This window comes from Delphinapterus leucas, chromosome 11 (genome assembly GCF_059928025.1).
Source record: "Delphinapterus leucas isolate spDelLeu-1000000601 "Yukka" chromosome 11, BTC_Dleu_Yukka2, whole genome shotgun sequence".
NCBI lineage: Eukaryota > Metazoa > Chordata > Mammalia > Artiodactyla > Monodontidae > Delphinapterus > Delphinapterus leucas.
This window is the reverse complement of record NC_143139.1, coordinates 64,608,123-64,631,294: the sequence shown is the minus strand read 5'-3', so window position 1 is coordinate 64,631,294 and position 23,172 is coordinate 64,608,123. Positions and strand designations below refer to the sequence as shown.

Genomic DNA, 23,172 nt, shown 5'->3' with positions numbered 1-23,172 from the left:
TCAGTAATGAAATCAAAAGCTACTTGGGCACTTAGTGATTTCCAGGCAATGCAGTACAGTGGTTATAAGCACAGCACTGCCTGAAGTCAGGTTGCCTGGGTCTAAAAGCTGGTGCTGCCACTTCCTAGCTCTGTAACCTTGGGCAAGATGCTTAAAGACCCAGCTTCAGATTTCTTACCAGGAAACTGGGGATACCTAGAAACAGGAAATCGTGTTATAGGGTTGTAGTGAAAAATACATGAGGTTATATACAAAAAAACTCATAAAGGGCTTGTCACATAAATAATGTTTCATATCTTTATTAATAACATTTCATAGTCATTAATCTGTCCATTCATCTGAGTTAATCTCCCAGTTAGCTTATGAAGTAGGTATTATTATTCTCATTTTGGAAATAAGATTGCAGAAGTTAATTTGTTAAGTAACTAACCCAAGGTCACATAAATTCCATATATGCCAAAACTGCCTGAAATATGCTCGTCTGACTACAGAGTTTGCGAGGTTCACCATCACATTGCCACTGCCTCATTAACATCATAAAGCCTTCCCCTGCTCCTCTGGTGTCCCGGGGGCAAGTGATCCTTTTGCTGCAAAAAATATATAGTGACTCCCTATCTCTGTTCCCAAGTGAGCATATTGGAACTTTTCATTGTTAGCACAGTAATTAAATGAGAAGTATTATGACAAAAGAAAACAATCACAGAGCGCCTTTGCCATGAGGTTTAAGGTTTCAACTTGTTCAGTTTTAATGAAGCCCTGTGAGGTGCAGAAAGCAGTGTCTGGTTTTCAAATCACAGGAATCCTCTATAATTAAACCTTGCAATCAAAACACTGCCTACAAGCAGTTTCCATAAACTGAGGTGCCTAAGGAGGTTTCTTAAAAAAAAAAATTCAAGAAGGATTCTTGGGAATTTTCTTAATAAAAATCCTAATGCTCAATCCTGAGTGAAAACAAAATCAAGTAAGTTGTAAGTATTTCTTTAGGGTCAAAATGATGGCACGTGTCATTTCCCATTATTCCTACAGGCTATAAAGATTTCCCAACGTGCAAACCTCTTCCAGGTTATCAATCCTTATTCAGCAAAGCCCTGTCTGGCTCCTTCTTACTTGTACTGCTGTTAGCCTTTTTCCCAAAACTTAAGCCTTTTAGTTCATCAGTGATTCTTTGTCCCTAATTTTAACATCCAAATAATATCTCTGACAGGCACAACCACTATCAAAATGGTCTGTCTTGTAAGTGTATGTCCTATACTAACTTAGAAACACAGCTTTGCAGAGGCACTTAAATCCTGAAGATTGTATTGATAGGCGACTCAACTTGAAGCTCATTGCCTGTGGTGTGCAAAATACCAGTACATCCATTGGTGGTTTGATGACCTAGATGGGACCTAGACTTCTTTCACTGAAGTGTGAGATGCACACCTGAGTGTTCGGAAGACCTGTTAGAAATGCTGGGAGCCACTAGCCTGTTGCAAATGCTATCCTATATCCCAATACATGACATGTTTGAGAGAAAAAAGGACTCAATCATCCTTTGTATGCTTACGATGACACCAATGCATTTTACTGTTTGCTTGCCTCCATTCTTATAGCCATGAAACCATTCTTGCCATTGACCACTGCCCACTGTAGAAACAGTCAACTTTATTTCCTTTTTGGGTCCTTCTACTATATCCTCCTCGGCAATGTTCTTTTCCCAAAAACCCTATGACTCCATGGCCTTTTATTAATGCCAATTATAGACCAGCACCTTTTCTGGAGGGTGTTCTTTGGTTCCTGACTCAAGAGTGAATCTGATATACACAGAACCACAATATCCAATAGCCAGGTAGAAAATTAATATGAGGCCAGAAATTGATGGTGTTACATCCATTAACCAGCAAAATGACTGGGCTACTTTGATGGACATCAAGGAATTCTGCTCCTGTGGTACACACCATATTCCAAATCTGAACATTTCATTTCACCACAACTGAGGGTTGCACTCCTTTTAATTTCCTCCACTCCTGCCCGGCACTGTTTTCCTAGCTACAAATAACTATCTAGATAGCAGAATTTTATGTGGTCAATTGGAATAAGCATTAGAGAGCAAACTCCTATTATAAAGCTGCTTATCTATCAGGAGAGAGCCCATAGGAGGCCACCCTAAGGAGGAGCCTGAAAGGCTATCGTGGTGTCACTGGTCTCCAAATAGCATATGAACCCTGAAAAATTGATCGTAGATACGTGGGACTCTTCCTTGTCACAACCCCTTACCAACCCAATGGCATTTCACTGACTGTGCCCAGCCTGTGTTTCCCTAGTCCCTCCTATTCTGACCTTGACAGGATCTGGTGCTCTGCCGTTCATTATACATCTTACATCCCCTTATACTCCTGCTGTTACCAGGGCACACAAACATTAGCACCTGGATGACTTGGGTGGTGGTGATGATTCCAAAAGGGGAATCAGAGAACTGACGGTGTATTTCTTCTATCTTCTAGAATTACTTATTGTATTCCACTGCCTTGGCTGAGAGACCAAGAAAGAAAGAGAAGACCGTCGCTGAGGGACATCTTGAGACTACCTGTGGCCAAAGTGATGGATGAGGCCCATCCTTGGCCAAAGGGAAGCCATTTAGCAGAATCTGGGAATCACGTCCCTGTACACCGTGGTTCCTGATGCTTGGTTTCCCTCTTCTTTCCTTCCTATTAACCTAGATGTCTCAACTTTACCTTTCAGATAATTGGCTGAATATGTTGTCCTCATATCCATAATCTACATAAAACCAGCAAGCTATGAGATGAACAGCAAACAACACAACAAAGTGATCTCTTTTTAGCACCGCATCCTCAAAATATCATCTCTCTAAGACATATGAGCTAATCCACTTGCACTATGTTTCTTATCTTCCATCAGTAAATATACCGGGTCACCATTTAGCTGTGATAATACGTAGTTTCTGAATGCTGTAACCTAAAGGAAGTTAAGTTGATGCCATCAAAACATTTACTGTGGTGGTGTCAGGGTGTGATAAACTCACCTATCAAATGCAGAAACGCTTGACACAACTTCAAAACCACAAGTCTGGTCAGCTGATTTAAAAATGATTGATTACGTAAAATTAAACCAGTGATTTTATGGAATTTAAGCAGACAGCACAGCCAATGAAATCTATAAGTTATTCCCCTATAAGCATTAATGTAGCAAACCGTGTGCCCCTTCATTTCTTCAAGGTCCAAAGTTTCCTTAACTAAGTGGAGGCTGCAGAAACTGGTTTATACAATTAATGTTCCACAACCAGATGAGAATTTCTAATTGAAAAGGGTGGAACATTTTCCGTCTTCTTCCAGCCATAATTATCAATGAAATCTATTGCATTCGTGATATACTGTGGATTATACTGTGGATCAGAACAACACACAAAGTTCCACACTCTCAGAGCCTGACACAGAGGAAACAGAAAGCTGTGATTTACTCAGAGAAGTCCTAGGGAAACAATTTCTCCTAAGGAAATGTATTTTTAAAATCTTCCATTATAACTCATCCAAAAAGAAGCTATTAAGCACTGAACGCTTTATAACTATAAAATATTAATATCTTTACCTATATTATTTTACACAAATCTTTCAAGGCAGGTAATATATCACCATTTTCCAAACAAGGAAACTGAGGTTTATAGAAATTATTTTCTCAAGTGGTAGAGCCAAGATTTGAATCCAGGTCTAAATCCTGCATTTGTATTGTAACGGTTGTAAAATTTGTGCCGGCAGAGCCACATAATTACTTAATCTGGGCCGCGGTTTCCTCGTCTGTAAAGTGGAACCAACACTGACACCTAACAGGGTTTCTGAACCTCAGCACTATTGACTGTGGGTTAGATAACACTTTGCTGGAGGGGCTGTCCTATGCACTGTAGGATAGGTAGCAGCATCCCTGGCCTCTCCGCTCACTAGATGCCACTAGCTCAGCCTGCACAATTGTGACAACCGAACCAAAAATGGCTCCAGACATTGCCTAATGTCCCCTGGAGAGTAAAATCACTGGTTGAGAACCACTGACCTAAATTAAAGGACAGCTGTGAAGAGCCCATCAGTGAATACATACAAAGAGCCTCAGAGTATGTCTGGCCCAGAATATTTAATGTTAGATAGGTTGGTGGTGAAGAAGGACGAGGGGAGGAGGGGGAAGAGAAGAAGTAGTAGCCATAGTAGGGAGAGCAGGAGGGGGAGAGGAAGGGGGAGAAAAGGAAGAAGAAGAAATATACTTGCATCTGACTAAATTGTATTGATGTTTTATTCAGGCCTGACTGGGTGGATATAATTGAAAAACTCAGAGTTGATCAGAAAGAAAATAAAATTTAAAAAGACAGGTAGGCTTCTATCTTTTAGGATTATTTCAGGAAAGTTTCCATAATCCTTTTTCTTTTTTTATGAAGTAAAAATGTTTTACATATAAGATTACATATTAAACAGCCAAATAAATATTTGCTTAGTGTAATATTCCACACATCAGCCTAGACCAAATACCATATTGAAGTCTATGTCCAGATTTGAATAGATGGAACGTCTATCACTTAAAAGAGTATTATAAATACTATTTTTGTCCTTAGGATAGTTAACCTTGAAATATTTTATCCTTGAGAACATTCGTCAGGGCTTAATACATTTACTAATGAATGTTACAGCTGTGATTAGCGTGTTGAGATTATAAATGAAATTAACTACAAAATATGTCTTACCTAAAGTCTTAACAGGATCAGAGTAATCAGAGTCAGTAAATTGTCCCATGACATTTGTGGCTCTAAATTTAAACCTATGAAATAAAAAACAACAACAATTTACATACCATATGACTTTTTTTTTCTATGAATAATTTAACAAATGGCTGTGAAAAAGACATTTTTGTTAAAGAGAAAGTTAACTTACAAAGCGTAAACTTAGAAATCAGTCACCATCAGGACAAATAAATAATATCTTTACGTGAAATTATCTTGTACATGGACCTCTTGAACTTCATGAGAGAGTGACCAAAAATTTGACCAGACTCATGAAGAGTCAGCAGGTTAATCAAATGAAGTAGATCACCTCCTTCATAGATTTGGATGAAACCACTGAATGTCTGCACAAGCACACTTTATAAATATAAAGCATAATAACTGTTATACCTCAGCCACCTTTGAAAATGCCAATAAGCCACATTTAGAAGAGTCATATAAAACTCATCCTGTTCAAATATAAACAAATGAAGAACAATGCTTCTTCATTCCGAGTGTGCACAGCTGTATTTTCACTTTCTGTGCTTTCATGGCATATGAAATACAAAGTGGATGCAGAAGAAAGTCAATCTTAAAAATCACTGGTTGATTCTGTCACCACAGAGACAACCGAAATTTACCTTATTTTAAAACTATGGGACTTCCCTGGTGGCACAGTGGTTAAGAATCCACCTGCCAATGTAGGGGACATGGGTTCAAGCCCCAGTCCAGGAAGATCCCACAGGCCTTGGACGAACTAAGCCCGTACACCGCAACTACTGAGCCTGTGCTCTAGAGCTCACGAGCCACAACTACTGAGGCTGCATGCCACAACTACTGAGGCTGCATGCCACAACTACTGAAGTCTGTGCTCCTAGAGTCCATGCTCCGCAACAAGAGAAGCCACCATGGTGAGAAGCCCGCGCACCACAACGAAGAGTAGCCCCCGCTCGCCACAACTAGAGAAAGCCCGCGGGCAGCAACGAAGACCCAACGCAGCCAAAAATAAATAAATTTATTTAAAAAAGGATATCTTTAAAAAAACAAAACTATGAACCTACAAGAATGTTAAAATATAAAACCAATCTATATTAGTAAATTGTACTTCATAATTTAATCCCTACTCTTCTCAAATTCTTATGATTTTATGGACTATATGAAATGTTTTGGAAAAAATGTAAAATCAACAGTTCTTGGATAAATATTAAACTTTGTGGTATATCATTTCTGTAACTGTTATTGTATGATGATTAATTTCAGGCCATAACTTAGTAACCCAAGTAATTGTACCTAATAACAGATAATAGAGCATTCTTTTTTCAAATGCCTAACTTCTCTAACTTTTCTAATGTTAACTTGTCCTAGGATGTTTATGAAGAACTTAACAGTGCTTTAGCAGGCAAAAATGAAACTAGCTGTATTTTTCAAATTTAGTAGTAAAAATTATATTTTGAAAATTAAATAAATAATTAAAAAATTATAGTCATGACACAAAATAACAGTCAATTTAGTAGGAGAAAAATAACCAATTTAGCAAAGTATTTAATAAAGCTAACATATCAGCATTGGTTTTTATATTAGATTATTATAATCTGTACAATACCAAATATTAAAGTGAATTGTAAAGATTTCAGTTCCTCATTCAGTTGTTTGATAGTATGAAAAGCTGAAAATGATTGCTATGACTGAGGTAAACTGAAGCCATAATTAACTGAAAGACGAGGATCATGTTTCTAAAAACCTGACATTAGCATGCAAAGCAGAGAAATGAGTGAAAAACACAAAATAGTACACATTAGTCACACTGCCCTTTACAGAAAGAATTAAATTCTACCTGTGTTCTCCAATTTGCGCATTTTTCATATTGCCCTTAGTCACTTAACACGTCAAACCATAATTACTTTTAAGCTTGCCTACTTTCCCTACAACTGTATGTTTACGGGATATAAGGACAATGCCTTGTTGATCTTTATCATGCATTAGGTCACAATACATTATGGATGCCCAGCACTTACTGGAAAGATGACAGGAGGGGTAGATGGATGATGAAAGTTGTCAGCTAGCTTGCTAACATGATGCATAGTAAGCATAAACTATACTTACAAGTATTGCTTTTTTGGTTTCAGAGGTCCATTGCAGATTTTGTCTTCATTGCCAGGAATCATACATGCGTTATCAGCACCTATGATGTAAATTTCTTCATTGCCACTAAACTTTGTCTTTTCCTCTGTACATGGGGGATTAGGAAAGCCTTCATTTGTAATATATGGCCTTGGCTTATTAAAATATGCATCATACCACTTTGTTACATTTCCATCATGCTGAGCTATTTTCAGAAAAAAGAATAATGATTATAAGTAATATCCAAATGTATTTTCACATTTATAAAGGGTGTTTCTATAATTGCATGAGGAAAATCTGGATGCAACATCTGTCACTCTATGAACCACCAGGGATGATTCAGCTGATCTACCTGGATAATTAGGGAACCCTATCCATTCCCATCACACATGAATCCATAGGCATTGTGGAGAATGACTTCTCGGAGAAAAAACATTCCTCAATCAAGGGTAACTAACTCTCTTTCACACCTCCAAAGAAGCTATCAAGACTCCATCCTGCCAAACTCAAAACAATCCTACCAGCATATGGAATAAATAAATCACGTATTTTAACCATGCCTTTTAAAATTTTGGTAAAATATTTTAGGCATATATTAATGATCAGTAAAATTAATGATAATAAATTAATAATATTGACAATCTATTAAACTCAAGAGATGTGTAATAATCAGGAGTCAACCTTATATGACTAATTTTGAGTTGAAATGTCTTTGGCATTCAGCAGTTCACACACTGCAATTTGACAAGATAAGCTGGCATGTGATGATACCTCCTGCTTCTGCTACAAGCACCTGTACATTTTTGATTGGTCCATGGTCATCATTATAGTAACATATTGGCATTCTGATTGTAATTGTTGTTGAAGTCACAAGAAGTTTTCCCGTGGCATCATAAATAGGGGTTGGTTTGGTTTTTGGTCGCGCTGGAGCTATAAACAAAGAAGAAATATCACTACCAATTCATTTTTTGTTTCTGCAGAGAAAATCATTTTGAATTCTCCTTTCATGCAGTAATTTACAGATAAAGTGATGACAAATATAAATAACAAGTGAAACAGATTTTTGTTTGGATACAGCAGATATTTCGCAATTATTACCTCCTAATGGTATAATTATATATTTGAGACTTGCCTAAGATAATGGGACCCAGGTGTGATTTTCAGACATCTGACTCCTCTTTATATATTAAAGAAATTCAAACTATAATTTTCACAAATGCATTAAATCATACTAGTATTTTCATGTTTTTTTTTTTTTCTTTTACTTCCTTTAGCTGATTTACCAGTTTCTATTCTAGTCATACCAGGAGCCCTGCCCTCTAACCCTGCAGTTATCCATACCAAACATCTGGATGGTATCCTTACATATTTTTCTCTATGTTCACATAATCATATAAAAATACATAAACTCATACATAATGGATTCTTCTCACTGATATGTTTTAATGGTGCTATATTAAGTATTATAATTACCCCACATATTGTTTTTCTCACTTAAATAAGACTTGTGTAAATCTTTTCAAGTCACCAAGTTCTGGCTAACTCATTCTTCTTAATGACTGTGTTGTACATCATGGTGCAACTGCATCATATTTATTCAGTCATTCATCTAGTGATGGGAATTCACTTTTCCTTCAGGTTTTGAACATTTGCTTCACTACTCAGCCTTATACATTTAGCCTTATTTACTGATCCTTTTATTTCTATGGAATATATTCCCAAGGGCAGAATTTCTGGAACAAAAGAAACATGTACTTTTAACTTTAACAGATATTGCCAGAATAATCTTCTAAAAGTGCCATGAGAATTCACATTTTACCGTCAATGCATGCAAGTATCTCCAAAATCAACATTTGTAGAAGCTCCTCTTGTTTCATTTCATCTTATAGCTACATACACTAGCTGAGCATCAGTAAGTTGCTTAAACTTCAATTCTCATATTTATAAAATCTTTTAAAAAAGCCTCTCCGACAATGCCATAAAATTGCCAATATCATTTCCATTTTATACATGAGGAAAATGGTCTTATGCTACGTAGCGGTAAGAGGGAACTGTCAAGACTGGAACCAAATCTTTCTGACTTGATCCCTTAGCTCACTCCTCTGAGACATAAAAGTTACGATGACATTAGATGTATAGAAGTTTATTGGGGAAAATATCTATGAGAATCAAGGGGCAGGGAGCAATAGCAGGTGGCACGATCACAGGCCTGACACGTGTGAATGCGGAGAAGGAAGGAAGAAAGGATTCAGCAGGAAGGGCCTCAGGTTTCAGGGAGTTCTGAGAAACTTTGAGAGAGGCCACTGGGGAGTCCCCAAGACAAGGTTTCCTGTTAGAGGAATCTGGCATGCGACAGTACTATCCAACTCGGTATTATCTGTCAAATGCAAATCTAATGAGACAACTATTAATCCAGTGTCACTCCATGTCAATAAAATCATGCATATTACTGGAGAATAATTCATTTCTCTAGGACCGAACCACTGCCCCTTAGTACTCATATATCTTCTCTAGATAACTGGTCATGAGTCTATCCACCCTATGTAAGGCATGGAAAGTCAGAACTAGTCATGTCTACCTGAGGATGAGCAAGTATCTGAAATGGGAAGTTTTACTAAATAAATATAATGCATCTATTGTTACCTGTATACTGAATATATGAATATGTCTGCCACTAAATAACAAAGAGAACTTAGGACGGTATGAGGTAAGCTCTTCTTTATGAAGTCATTTTCTAAAGTAGCTGATTTTTTTAGACTTCAGGAGTTTGTACATTCCAAGTACATATTTATCAACTAAAAGGAAATAACACAAGTAGTATTATAGTTATATAAGCGACCCACTGATAAAAAAGTCAAATTTATCAGCTTCATCTTACAGTGATCATTTCTTATTCTTAACAATGCTTGTCTCCAGGCACTGTCCCATGGGTTTTTCAAAGATTATCTCTTTTAATCCTCACAGCAACTTATGAGGTAGGAACTAGTATTGTCTCCATTACAGGCTTAGAGGTGTTAAGAAACTTGTCCAAAGCCAAACAGGTATCAAGTGGCCAATCCAGAATTCAACCTCAGCAACTTGACTCTAGACTCAGCCTAAAAGCTGGCACTTTTAACCACTGTGCTGTGCTATGCTTACCAAAGACTGAGAAAAGCTACTTTTTGTTTCAGAGAGAGGAGCAGCAGGTGGAATTCTACTAAAGGTCAATACACTTTTTTTTTTTTTTTTAATCTCTCTGCAGGTTTTACACAGGATTTTAGAGAAGTGGCAAAACTGTGTGCATATTTTCAGTCTTGAGAAGGCACCTTGAATGACTGAATGCCCCTGAGGTCCTCTTAGTAATCTTTTATGGCTTTTGTGGAATTTGGTGGGGGAGGCAGTCTCCAAATTTTTGTATATTTTCTATGAAAAAACATCCCTGTCAATAATGAATTGATCTACTTTTATAGTCAGAATCATTAAGTTGATTATATGGTAGTTCAGTAAGCACTATTTGATTAACTAAAAAGAATCTGACTTTCAAAATAAATAAAGATCAGTCAAGGAATCTAATTAGAACTAGTCAAAGTCTAGTCATGGGTAATTTAAAGGAGCTTTCTTTTCAATAAAATTTTAAAAACATAAAATACAATTATAAACCTTGTCTCAGAAAAGTTTAAATTTAGCAGAAAAGAAATATAAGATAAATAGCAGTGGGCATTCTCTGTAATTAACATGGTAATTTGCATTATGATTAAGACATTTTAACTATAACCTGAATAAGTATACATTACTTATTACTTAATATATGCTTATTATATGCATATGCATGGTTTAAAAGCTTAACTACATCCTTAACTCTAATACAGAATACAAATTATAATTACTCTTTGATTAATAGTATTTCATGGGAAGGCAGCTCATGTACCTTTAATATCCATGGTTATTCTCATTTGAACGTTTGGCCCTGCACCAGCACTATTGATCGCATAAACCTAAAACAAAGAAACACCTTGTTATTATTTTCAAATTATTGCATATGTGTATGTATAACTGATTATGGTTATATGTCATTTTAAAATGATTGCACTTTTGAAAACAATTCATATAGTCTGTTAATTATATTTTCTTGCACTCAAATTAATATATGGAGGAAGAACGTTAGCAATAAAATAGTTCTTACAACTGATATTATGGTACTAAGCCCTGAGAACAAAGGCTGAGTGACCTAAACAGCCCTATCATACAGACCAAGAATGATGTGGCTTCAGTTTGAACCTTTAGGAGGAAAGAGCAGAAAAGTCACTATGTCTACACTCTCTCTTCATCTACTCTAACATCTGTTCCTTCTCTCTGTAGCTAGGTTAACTCCGGCTTTCTTTAAATCCATATTCAAGACGCTCTTTTTTTTCCTTCTCTGAGATGAAACCCTATTCCTCAGCCTCCCAGTTTTCCTGTATTAAATCATCCCTCTGAAAGTTGGCCTTTATACCCTGCTTCACCCCTGCCCCAAAGTATCTGACGCTATACCCTGCATAATGCAGCATATACACATAAAGCATTTCTGTTTGTATCTACAGCGGGTGATTTACACAAATGTGAATCCTTTCAATTAACTTTGTGCTTAGGAAGCTGCAGACACAGGCTCTTCTTTTATTCACTTTATCTTGCTATGTAAAATAAAGACTGTGTTCTTGGCCAATTACATTGTATTCAATAAACGCAATTCAGAATATATCATTTTTGGAATTAATAAATTTGTTTCATACGTTAGTGACCCACCCTCCACCCCCTGGATAGTTTTAGAAGTATTTTGATTGAATTAAAATAGTAATATATGTGATGTGGTAGGTATACTAAATAAACCAAGCCCATAAAATGTAGCTTAAAAATATCTAAAGGAAATATTTATTGGTGCATGTAATTTTAAAAAGGAAGTATTCAAAATAAAAGTGATGTTATGAAGTGCTTAATTATTTTTATTTCTTTACAATCTAACGTTTAAGTGAGATAATAAAGTTGGGCAGTGCTTCTCAACCTGCAGTGAGCAAAGAAGTCACTTGCAAACCCTGTTAAATGAAGATCTGTAGGTTTTGATTCAGTAGGTTGGGACAGGTGCGACAGTTACACATTTCTAATAAACTCTCAGGTGTTGAGGACACTGTGTTGCACTTTGCAAAGAATCAGATTTGTTTTTCTTTAAATTATGAATTGGTTGTACTTTATTTCCTGTTTTTTTTATTTGCAAGAGCCAAAACTGTTACAACACTTGCTACCTACCATAACTATTAATATCCTACATAGAAATTACTATTCTTACTACTAATTTTTCAGATAAGGAAACTGAGGCACAGATTTGAGGAAATTGCCCAGAAAGAAACTAGCAGAGCCAGAATTTGAACCTAGGTCAGTTCATTCCCTTAACCACCACCTTCTCTCTAATAGATCTTCTACAACGGGGGTTCATTTAATGGTACGTGCAGCAAGAATCCTAGCAAGTCAGATTACATAACGAGATATAAAGTTTGCGAGGGAACACAGATTATTAATGACAGTTTTCTGATATAAAGAGTTGATAGGAAGATTAGTTATGGAGCTACTTGAATGTATAGGGTGAATTCTATGTTGCTTAAAAGATGATTTTCTGAACTTTATGATTGTTTGAAAATTCCAAGACATGCAAAAATAGTGAAAGGATGAAACAAATTGTGTATGTGTTTGGGTGTATGTATATGAACTCACACACATATTTACTTTACCAAATGGATAATTTAGAATTAAGATGTAAAATAATATTAGCTTTTAGTAATAGTTGTGTGAAATACATGTAAATTTCAATCACATAGTTATTTCTGACTTTTGCCTTTGAAATTTGTTTTTCCATTTTCCACCTATAATCACACAGAAACAGTTTTTCTTTAGGCAGAATCATCTCATTATATATATCTGCTCTTTAACTTTTATTTATCGATTTTATTTATTTATTTTTGGATGCGTTGGGTCTTCATTGCTGCTCGCAGGCTTTCTCTAGTTTCGGCGAGCAGGGGTCACTGCTCTTTAACTTTTAACGTGGATTTTCTTCCTGCTTTATTTCTGGATTTCCACTATAATTGTGCAAACATTTTTGTTGTTTACATATTTTCACAGGACTTGCTGTATTAAAATAGGAAAGCAGCAATTTTGTTTCTCCAAATTTATTTTCAGTTGGCATGTCTTAAGCGATCCCACGAAAAGATAGGAAAAATGTATTATGTACATAAGCTGCAGTATTTTTGAATGCTGAGTTTGTAAACCAACTTTGTAAGATAGGTGAATAATTAAAAGCTATGTATTCTTACACTGATGTTGTATGTATGTCCGCCTTTTAGTCCTTCTAACATTGCAATGACAGATGTGTCCGTTTTCTGGATAATACTGAGGTTGCGAATCTGGACAGCAGTGGGATCATCTTCTTGGTAAACCAAAGCTTGATACACTTGGATATTTCCATTAGGTTGAGAAGGGGGAAGAAATGTTAACTGAAATTTTGTAACTTCATCTGGTATCTTCTGAAATGTCATGTTGTTCGGTGGGTCCTTAGGGACTGAAATGAAATATTTAGCAATTACAATTTTAAAAAAATTTGTGTTCATTTTGATGTCCATATAAAACTGATTTGCTTCAAGTTTCTGTTTATAAAGAGTATTACACAGATCATTTAAGCCATTTAATTTTGAAAACAAGCAAAATGGCTCATGCATTATAGAATCATTGACATCTATAAATCACAGAAACCATAACAGTGATCCAATTTATTTGCTTATTTAGCCTTTTATAATATATGTATTTTTATACAGAATGCATTTCTATGATACTCTGAACTTAAAAATACTGTAGACTCACAGGAAGTTGCAAAAATCATACATACAGTCCCCTGTAACCTTCCCCCAGCTTTCCCCAGTGGTGATATCTTATGTAACTATTGTTTAATATCAAACCTGGAAACAGACACTGGTACAATAATGTTGACTATAGACGTTATTCAGTTTTCACCATTTTTCATGCTTTCCTGTATCTGCGTGTAGCTCTATGCAATTTAATCCCAATGTGTAGATTCCTGTAACCATCACCAGAAATGAGATACAAAACTACTCCATCACCATAAAGAAATGTCCCCTTAGACTTACACTCCATGCCTCCTCACAACACTAGTCAATCTCCATTTCCATAGTTTTGTCATTTGCAAAAGACAATAGCACAGTGACCTTGAGGTCCATCAGGGTTGTTGTATATCAATAGTTCATTCTATTTTTATTGCCGAGTAGTGTTCCATTTTATAGATGTACGAGTTTAATTTGTAAAAACATTTGGGTTGTTTCCAGTTATTTTGTTGTTGTCATTACTAATAAGTCTTCTATTAACATTCATATACAGATATTTGCATGGACATTAAGTTTTCAATTCTCTATGATAATTGCCCAAGAGTGTATTTGGCGGATCATGTGGTAAGTGCATTTAAAAAAAAATTTTTTTTTAACATCTTTATTGGAGTATAATTGCTTTACAATGGTGTGTTAGTTTCTGCTTTATAACAAAGTAAATCAACTATACATATACATATATCCCCATATATCCTCCCTCTTATGTCTCCCTCCCACCCTCCCTATCCCGCCCCTCTAGGTGGTCACAAAGCTCCCAGTTGATCTCCCTGTGCTATGCGGCTGCTTCCCACTAGCTATCTATTTTACATTTGGTAGTATATAAAAGATCACCAAACTATTTTTCCATTGTAGCTATACCCTTTTACATTGCCACTAGCAATGTATGAGAGATCTAGTATTTCTGCATCTTTTCTAACATTTGGTATTATCACTATTTTAAAAATTATTATTTCATCTGTTCTAGTACATGTATAGTGATATACCACTGTGGTTTCAATTTGCATTTCCCCAATAGCTAATGGTGTTGAAAACCTATCTTATCATGAGTTTATTTGCCAGTCATATTTCCTCTCTGGTAAAATGTTCACGTTGTCAATTTTCTAATTGGATTCTTTTTAAGTGTTGAATTTTAAGATTTCTTTATGTTCTGGATATTCCAGTTTATTTTTGATAAATAAAAGTTATCCTAACATATAACTAGCTAAATATCAATAAATTATTTTAAAATGATACACATGAGGATAAAATTATTTATGAATAATTTTATGAAAGACTAGTTTTTGTTGTACTACATAATCAGTGTTCTTTAAATAAATGACCCATTGAATGAACATATCTTATTTTGATCACATTGAAATGGATATTCCATTCTAAATTCTAAAATTCTAAGTAAAGAATTTCCATGAAAAGGCTGTTGATATTTGGCTGTCAATGATTCAGATATTCAGATATTGTTGCAAACATCCCTAGAGATAGTGCCCTATGGCAAGCAAAAAATAAGTAAATAAATAACAGTGAGAAAAAAAAAAGAGAGAAAAGCAAATAAACATGTCATTGTGCCAAATATCACAGGATGAAAAAATGCATAGCTGAAATAAAGGTTAAATTGGTTCAACACACATTTTCACAACATTTGCTGTTATACATTTTTATGATACATAAGAAACATATATATTTTTTCTTTTTATAAGAATTGTTTCTCTAAAATTAGGATCAGCTTTAAAAAGCTGAATACATGAAAGAATTATCTGAATGCTAGAAAGAACCTTTTATCCACCTAGTATCTTTCGTTTGACATCTAAAATTCTACTCTTAGAGGTTTAGTAGAAATTTATTAAACTATGATATCCTTGGAAGAGTTAGCACATTAGGATTTGCAATCAGTGCTTTGTGGTGTAAATGTGAATAAGTTTAGCAGCAACCTTCCTCACAGATAGGTAGGATGGGGGAGAAGTGCAAAAAGCATAATAAGAAAATAAGTACCTGGAATATACATGGCCACAAAATGGAAACAAGCAGAATTTTAGGGTGCTAAGGATAGGATGTACTTTTCAATTTAGAACCGTAAGTTTACAGACAACAGAGTACGTAGCGTAATGAAAAGACTAGCTAAAAAATATTTTACCTCCTATACTTACCTTACAGATAGCAACAAATAAACTATAGCAACACATCCCTTCATGTGCTCTTTCCAAAGATATATCTGGTGGCAAAGAACATCAGGAGTCTGAAGGAGGATGGGGCAAGCGAGTTCTGGGAAGTTGACTTTCCACATTAAATTCTTATTGGTTACAATCTTATTATTCATTCAGACCCTGTTCATAGGAACTGGAGGAAATCTGTACAGATTCTGACATTTATCAAATAGATTATGTAATAAAACATGTCACTTAACTAAGTGAAGAAAACAGATATGGTGAAACATAACCTGGGTTCTACTTTTGAATTCTAGATTATTTAATAATGGAGTATTATTACTTTAATGTGCATTTAAACCGTGGGAGAGAAATAATTAGAATGGAATTTAAGGTGAAGCTTTACTGGCTATAGACAGTTGGACAAAATCATCTCTTAGGCAAGGTAACTCAACTTCTGAAATAGTGTTTAAATAAATGCAAAAAAGTACAATTGATTACCTTACTATGAACTAATTTTTGTATTTACAAGTATTGATTATTCTACATAATTCCACTTTGCTTCAAAAATGTAAATACAAAGCTTTATTCTTGTCAGTCACAGTGAGTCACTGAAGTTTAAACTTATATGCTTGAAAAATTTCTTTTAACACATATGCTTTGTAGGGTAAGGTGTGAGAAACTGTAAGAAAGACACCTAACTCAGTCAATTTTTAGCATGAAAAATAAACCTTACCTGATTCTAAAGTAGTAACAATCACTTCAGCACTCGACTTTCCTTCCACATATGCAGCACTAATATTTCCAGTGAATGCAGTGATCACCACGGAATACCTTGTGAATATTTTCAAATCTTTAATTTCTATGGTTTTATTTTCTCCATTTGACTTGATTAAGGAAATATTAAATTCATCACTATCTACCTACAGGAAAAAATAGCTAACAATTAAAGGAAGCAGCACTTGAGATACAAATCACTAAAACATAAAAATAGAAAGCTATGAGTGGTATATTTTTCTAGCCAAGATTTAAAAATTCTTTTATTTACAGTCAGACAGACCTGGGAAATCCGAAGTGCTACTTTAACAGTTTACTAATTACAATTATTTCAACAATTGAAAGTAAAAGAAAAAAATCAATCACAATTAATCAGAACAAGCAGAAATCATCTCCGCAGTCAATGAAATTTATACTCCAATTTTTTTTAACATCTTTATTGGAGTATAATTGCTTTACAATGGTGTGTTAGTTTCTGCTTTATAACAAAGTGAATCAGCTATATATACACATATATCACCATATCTCCTCCCTCTTGCATCTCCCTCCCACCCTCCCAATCCCACGCCTCTAGGTGGTCACAAAGCATTGAACTGATCTCCCTGTGCTATGCGGCTGCATCCGACTAGCTACCTATTTTACATTTGGTAGTATATATAAGTCCATGCCACTCTCTCACTCCGTCCCAGCTTACCCTTCCCCCTCCCTGTGTCCTCAAGTCCATTCTCTAGTAGGTCTGCGTCTTTATTCCTGTCCTGCCCCTATGTTCCTCAGAACCTTTTATTTTTTTTTTAGATTCCATATATATGTGTTAGCATACAGTATTTGTTTTTCTCTTTCTGACTCACTTCACTCTGTATGACAGACTCTAGGTACATCCACCTCACTACAAATAACTCAATTTCATTTCTTTTTATGGCTGAGTAATATTCCATTGTATATATGTGCCACATCTTATTTATCCATTCATCTGTCGATGGACACTTAGGTTGCTTCCATGTCCTGGCTATTGTAAATAGTGCTGCAATGAACATTGGGGTACATGACTCTTTTTGAATTATGGTTTTCTCAGGGTATATGCCCAGTAGTGGGATCGCTGGGTCATATGGTAGTTCTATTTTTAGTCTTTTAAGGAACCTCCATACTGTTCTCCATAGTGGCTGTAACAATTTACAGTCTCACCAACGGTGCAAGAGGGTTCCCTTTTCTCCACACTCTCTCTAGCATTTATTGTTTGTAGATTTTTTGATGATGGCCATTCTGACTGGTGTGAGGTGATACCTCATGGTTGTTCTGATTTGCATTTCTCTAATGATTAGTGATGTTGAGCATTCTTTCATGTGTTTGTTGGCAATCTGTATATCTTCTTTGGAGAAATGTCTATTTAGGTCTTCTGCCCATTTTTGGATTGGGTTGTTTGTTTTTTTGATATTGAGCTGCATGAGCTGCTTGTAAATTTTGGAGATTAATCCTTTGTCAGTTGCTTCATTTGCAAATATTTTCTCCCATTCTGAGGGTTGTCTTTTGGTCTTGTTTATGGTTTCCTTTGCTGTGCAATAGCCTTTAAGTTTCATTAGGTCCCATTTGTTTATTTTTATACTCCAGTGTTTTACAGAAGAAAGAATATAGGTTGGTTCCCAGCCATCAGGGGTTCAAATCCCAACCTGGTCACTTAATAACTCCTGTAGCATTTGATAAGTCATTTATGCTCTCTGTCTTACTTTCTGTATATGTAAGATTGGGGTGATAATATCTAATTAAAATATTTTGATGATTCAGAAAAAACAGATCTGAAGTAGCCGGCACAGAAATTTGCAATTGTTTTTTTTTACCATGATCAACAAAAATGAAACATTTTGCAACGTAATTCAGGATGTGTGTGTGTGTGTATTCTTTATAACTGAAAATTGCTTTTCAGAAATACAACTTCTGAAATGCACTTTGCTATTTTCTGCTCTTTTTAATTTTATTCCAATTCATTTAAAAAATGCTGGTCATAATTGAAGTTTGAAAAACTGATCTAGCACCATGCAAGGCACTAAGTAAGGAATCAATTAATTAACATGATGTCATAATTATTAAATGTATACAAATGAGTATGCTTAGGTATATTAAATATAGTTGTATAATTTATTAAAACATAGTCTGTCTTGGATGGAGAGTCTGGCCTATTCACTGTAGGGATTAAACACAGCTAAAGTTTCTAGCACTAAGTAGAAGGGCTTTGCCTGAGATGAACAACAGCAAGTTTGAAATTCTATTATGCCTGCTTCTCTCAAGTACTTGAAAGACTTAAAAACAAGTTGGATACACTGTCCTCATTATCAAGTTCATTTTCAACCTGACCCTCTCTCATAACTTTGAAAGATGTTTTTTTGTTTAATATGTTCTTCAAATGCTCTTTTCTAAGAACTTTTTAAACTAAAAACGATGTTGCTATGAGAAACACAGCAAAAGGCTGAAAAATAGCAGATCTGCAAAAAGTCAAACAGATCGAACCAGAGCAGTGGAGGGAGGTGTTCCACTTCTAAACTGTCAGAAAAACAAATCAATCAGTGTAGGAATCCAATTGATCGGGTGCATGCACCCACTGGTAGAAAGTGTGTATTTAGTATTTAATTAGTTGTCAACATCTAAATATCTCATACAAATCGGGCTTTTAAAATTTCCCCTATGACTAGGCTTATATTCATGCTGGGTAACAATTATCTAGAGATGAGTGACAGGTGGCTCCTCTAATGGGGCAGGGGTCTCCAATTCATCACTGAAGCTTCATTGTGACTGTTCCTTGATGTTCCTTGCCTGACTACTATAGCTATTTCAACTCTGATTTTATTGAGTTGAGCTGAATTCCTCAAGATTCCATAGCAACTTGGTAGCTGAGACAGGATTTACTCCCAGGTCTTTGAAGAGTCCAGACCTCTCTACACCAAGTCATGGGGCGTGGTCTTATAAAGTAAAACGAAATTATTCCAATGCCTTCCATTAAAAAATGGATAACAAATAGCAAGTAGTAAAACATGAAATAACATGCATGTGATCTACTATATCTTAAAAAATATACAGTAAAGTTCAAAAAGAATGCTGTGCCCTCAAATACTGCATGTGGAAAAATTCATTTTCTTTCTTCACTAAACCTACTATCATTAACTAATATTCGTCCACTTACCCAGGACTGAAACCCCAGACCTTTTTGACCCATCATCTCCCTTCAATCAGTTCCAAATTTGTTTGCTCATATTTGATCATCGATTATTATGATGAAATGTCTGCCATTTTTTTTTGAAGTGTGGTTGTTTCATATACACTGTCAGTAATTAGATTCTGGTTCTATTTTCCTCTCCTTTGCCTGCCCCACCTGCACTCTTCCCCACCTGGTACACCCCCATTTAATTCTTACATCCCAGAACAGAACAAATTTCATCTTCTCTGTGCAGTCTCCTCTATATATTATGTCCCCCATAATTAATTACTTTGTTAGTTTATATTCCAAAAAAGACTGCATACCTCATACTCTACAACTAGCTCTTTATATTCTGGTGTCATTCTCTAGAGTGTGAGCTACTTGGAAGCAGAACTTTGTTTTCCATCTTTGTCTTGGTGAAAGAAGCTACTAAGTATTTGCTAAGTTAAAAAATAAAGGGGCCAACAAACAAAGGGCCACAAAATGCATTAATTTCCAGTAGAATCATCCAGGATGATAGCTGAGCCCATATATCTTTATTCAAGATTGTCAAGTTTTGCTTAATTTGAGTCTTTTAAGGGAAGAGTTTTATGCCCTTGCGGTTAGTATTTGGCAGAGGCCAGGCTGCAGCATAAGTCCTAAATTCAGTGACATACGTTCTTCTTTGGCCTGCGAGCCAATGACTTTTGAAGGTAGATAGTTATATATTCATGAAATGAGCTGCAGATAAACTCTATAAGGATAATGACCACGTCAGACTTGTTCACTTCTACATACCCAGCACGTACCACAATGCTGGCATTTGAATGTATTTAAAAGCATGTTGGGAGTTTGGGATACATGTACACATTGCTATTTTTAAAATAGATAACCAACAAGGAACTACTGCATAGCACAGGGAACTCTGCTCAATATTCTGTAATAACCTAAATGGGATAAGAATTTGAAAAAGAATAGATGCATGTATATATGTATAACTGAATCACTTTGCTGTACACCTAAAACTAACACAACATTGTTAATCAACTATGCTCCAATATAAAAATTAAAAACATAAAGTGTGTTGAAAGAATGAAGGGAAGAAGGAACAAATGACAACTTAGTTGCAAGAATCCTAGGGAAACTCTGAAGTGTTAGAATCTGTTTGAATTTTTGCTATCTTTGATCCAAAGGTGTTTTGGTGAGCATATATTTCAGTTTGGCAATTTTTATTTGCTTTTTGATGGTTTTTCCTATTTTCCATCACACCATTGTCTACTGGTTTTAGCCACATCTTAATATTTGAGAAGTTATTTATCATCTCTGTGCCTCAGTTCCCCTTTATGCAAAATGAAGATAACATTTACATCAAAATGTTATTAGATATGATAATACAATGCATATGAAGAGCTAATATGTAACTGAAATAAGCAATTACAATATTAGTTATCTTTCCATCCTTCTCTCTTTCCCTTGCTCATTTTTAATCTCAGTAAGAATGCTAAGAGAATGAGGTTATAAATCACTATTTTTACTGTTTTATTTTTCCCTCCTTTAAACACAACCAAATTCCAAGAGAGAGCTATTTTCCTTAATAAAGTGTCTTTTACTTGATAGATAGAGCACAGCATTTAACTTTTTTTTTTTTTTTTTTTGGCAGTACGCGGGCCTCTCACTGTTGTGGCCTCTCCCGTTGCGGAGCACAGGCTCCGGACGCGCAGGCTCAGCAGCCATGGCTCACGGGCCCAGCCACTCCGCGGCATGTGGGATCTTCCCGGACCGGGGCACGAACCCGTGTCCCCTGCATCGGCAGGCGGACTCTCAACCACTGCGCCACCAGGGAAACCCCAGCATTAACATTTTATAATTTGCTTTTAATGCTATTCCCAGAGCATTTGTCATTTGTGTTGATTATTTTTGGCTAATTATTAACTAAAAATCTTCACAGATATGCTCTAAAAAAGGAACATAAACTGAAGACTGAATGGGAGAACAAATGTACCAATAAACCCTGAAACTTTCTTTTAATCATGACACGTCTTTTGAGAAAGAAGTATTTCCTTTAAGAAATAATATAAAGACATAAAAAAATCATAAAAGTTAAACAAGAGATGGATAGAAACAGCAAGGAGAGGAGAATTCACCATGAATTACCTAATTTAACGTGTTAGATGCAACCGTAAGAGACTGCTCATCAGGTCCAGTAAAGCTCAAGCAGGCTGGCAAGGAGATATTTCCAATTCTAACCCTAGATAACAACTCTGCATTATTCACATTGTGCAGCACCCTGTCTTAGGTGAAAGGCTTGACTCTCATGCTTGGGTCTCCTTCTGTCCGGAAGGCTCCTCCAATTTGGTGTCTTCAGGGACATCTTATTTAAATGTTTGTATTCCCCAGGATACTATCCTCAGGTTAGTTCTTACAGAAGAGGCTTTACATGTTGTGTAGTTAATCTCATCTACTCATATTATTTCATCTATCATCGAAACACCAACAGTTCCCAAATCTGGGAATACAAACTTCCTCTCCGGAGCTACAGATCCACAAAAAAAACTGCTAATGGGCTATCTTCATCTGGAGGATTCCCAGGCATCTTAAAGTCGGTGCATCTAGTACTGAATTCATGCCTTTCCTCTACAAATTTGTTCCTCCTCACAATTTTCCAAATCATATATCTTAAAGTCATCCTTGATTATTCTCTTCACTCACCATCCACAGATTTTTTTCACCAAATCCTGTAGTTTTAAATTATTTTTCATTCTGTTTTCCTCACTCCATTTCCTCTGTCCTTCTTTTCTTGTTCAGTTTTACTCTTTTGTGTGTGTGTGTGTGTGTGTTACGCGGGCCTCTCACTGTTGTGGCCTCTCCCGTTGCGGAGCACAGGCTCCGGACGCACAGGCTCAGCGGCCATGGCTCACGGGCCCAGCCGCTCCGCGGCATGTGGGATCTTCCCGGACTGGGGCACGAACCCGTGTCCCCTGCATCGGCAGGCGGACTCTCAACCACTGAGCCACCAGGGAAGCCCCAGTTTTACTCTTATAGTTTCCTGTCTCCTTATTTAATTTTGCACCCCCAGGACTTCTCTAAAACTATTCTCTACAATGTACCCATACTGATCCTGTAAAACAGAAATCTGTATCCCAACACTGCTTTAATTCCACAATTGGCACCCCACTGCCCTTACCATGAAACCCACACTCCATAACATGTTATAAGCCTGCCTCCTGATCTGGCCTCATCTCTCAGCCTTTTCTTCTTGAAAGTTTTGACCAAGGATTCCAGAACTACTTGCTTTTTCCTGAAGGAAGCTAACTTTTCTATTATTCTAACTTCTATTACCAT

The 23,172-nt window shown here is 35.9% G+C and overlaps 1 protein-coding gene across 1 annotated transcript in view; it reads right to left on the bottom strand.

Annotated features, from left to right (window-relative positions):
- Positions 1-23,172, bottom strand: part of PTPRQ (protein tyrosine phosphatase receptor type Q) — a 254,741-nt gene that overhangs the window by 48,979 nt on the left and 182,590 nt on the right. The window contains exons 45-50 of the mRNA XM_089921589.1: positions 16,627-16,813; positions 13,174-13,418; positions 10,764-10,830; positions 7,628-7,786; positions 6,839-7,061; positions 4,721-4,794 (exon numbers count right to left, since the gene is read on the bottom strand). Coding sequence (XP_089777715.1) covers positions 4,721-4,794; positions 6,839-7,061; positions 7,628-7,786; positions 10,764-10,830; positions 13,174-13,418; positions 16,627-16,813 — 955 coding nt within the window. The remainder of the gene's footprint in view (positions 1-4,720; positions 4,795-6,838; positions 7,062-7,627; positions 7,787-10,763; positions 10,831-13,173; positions 13,419-16,626; positions 16,814-23,172) is intronic.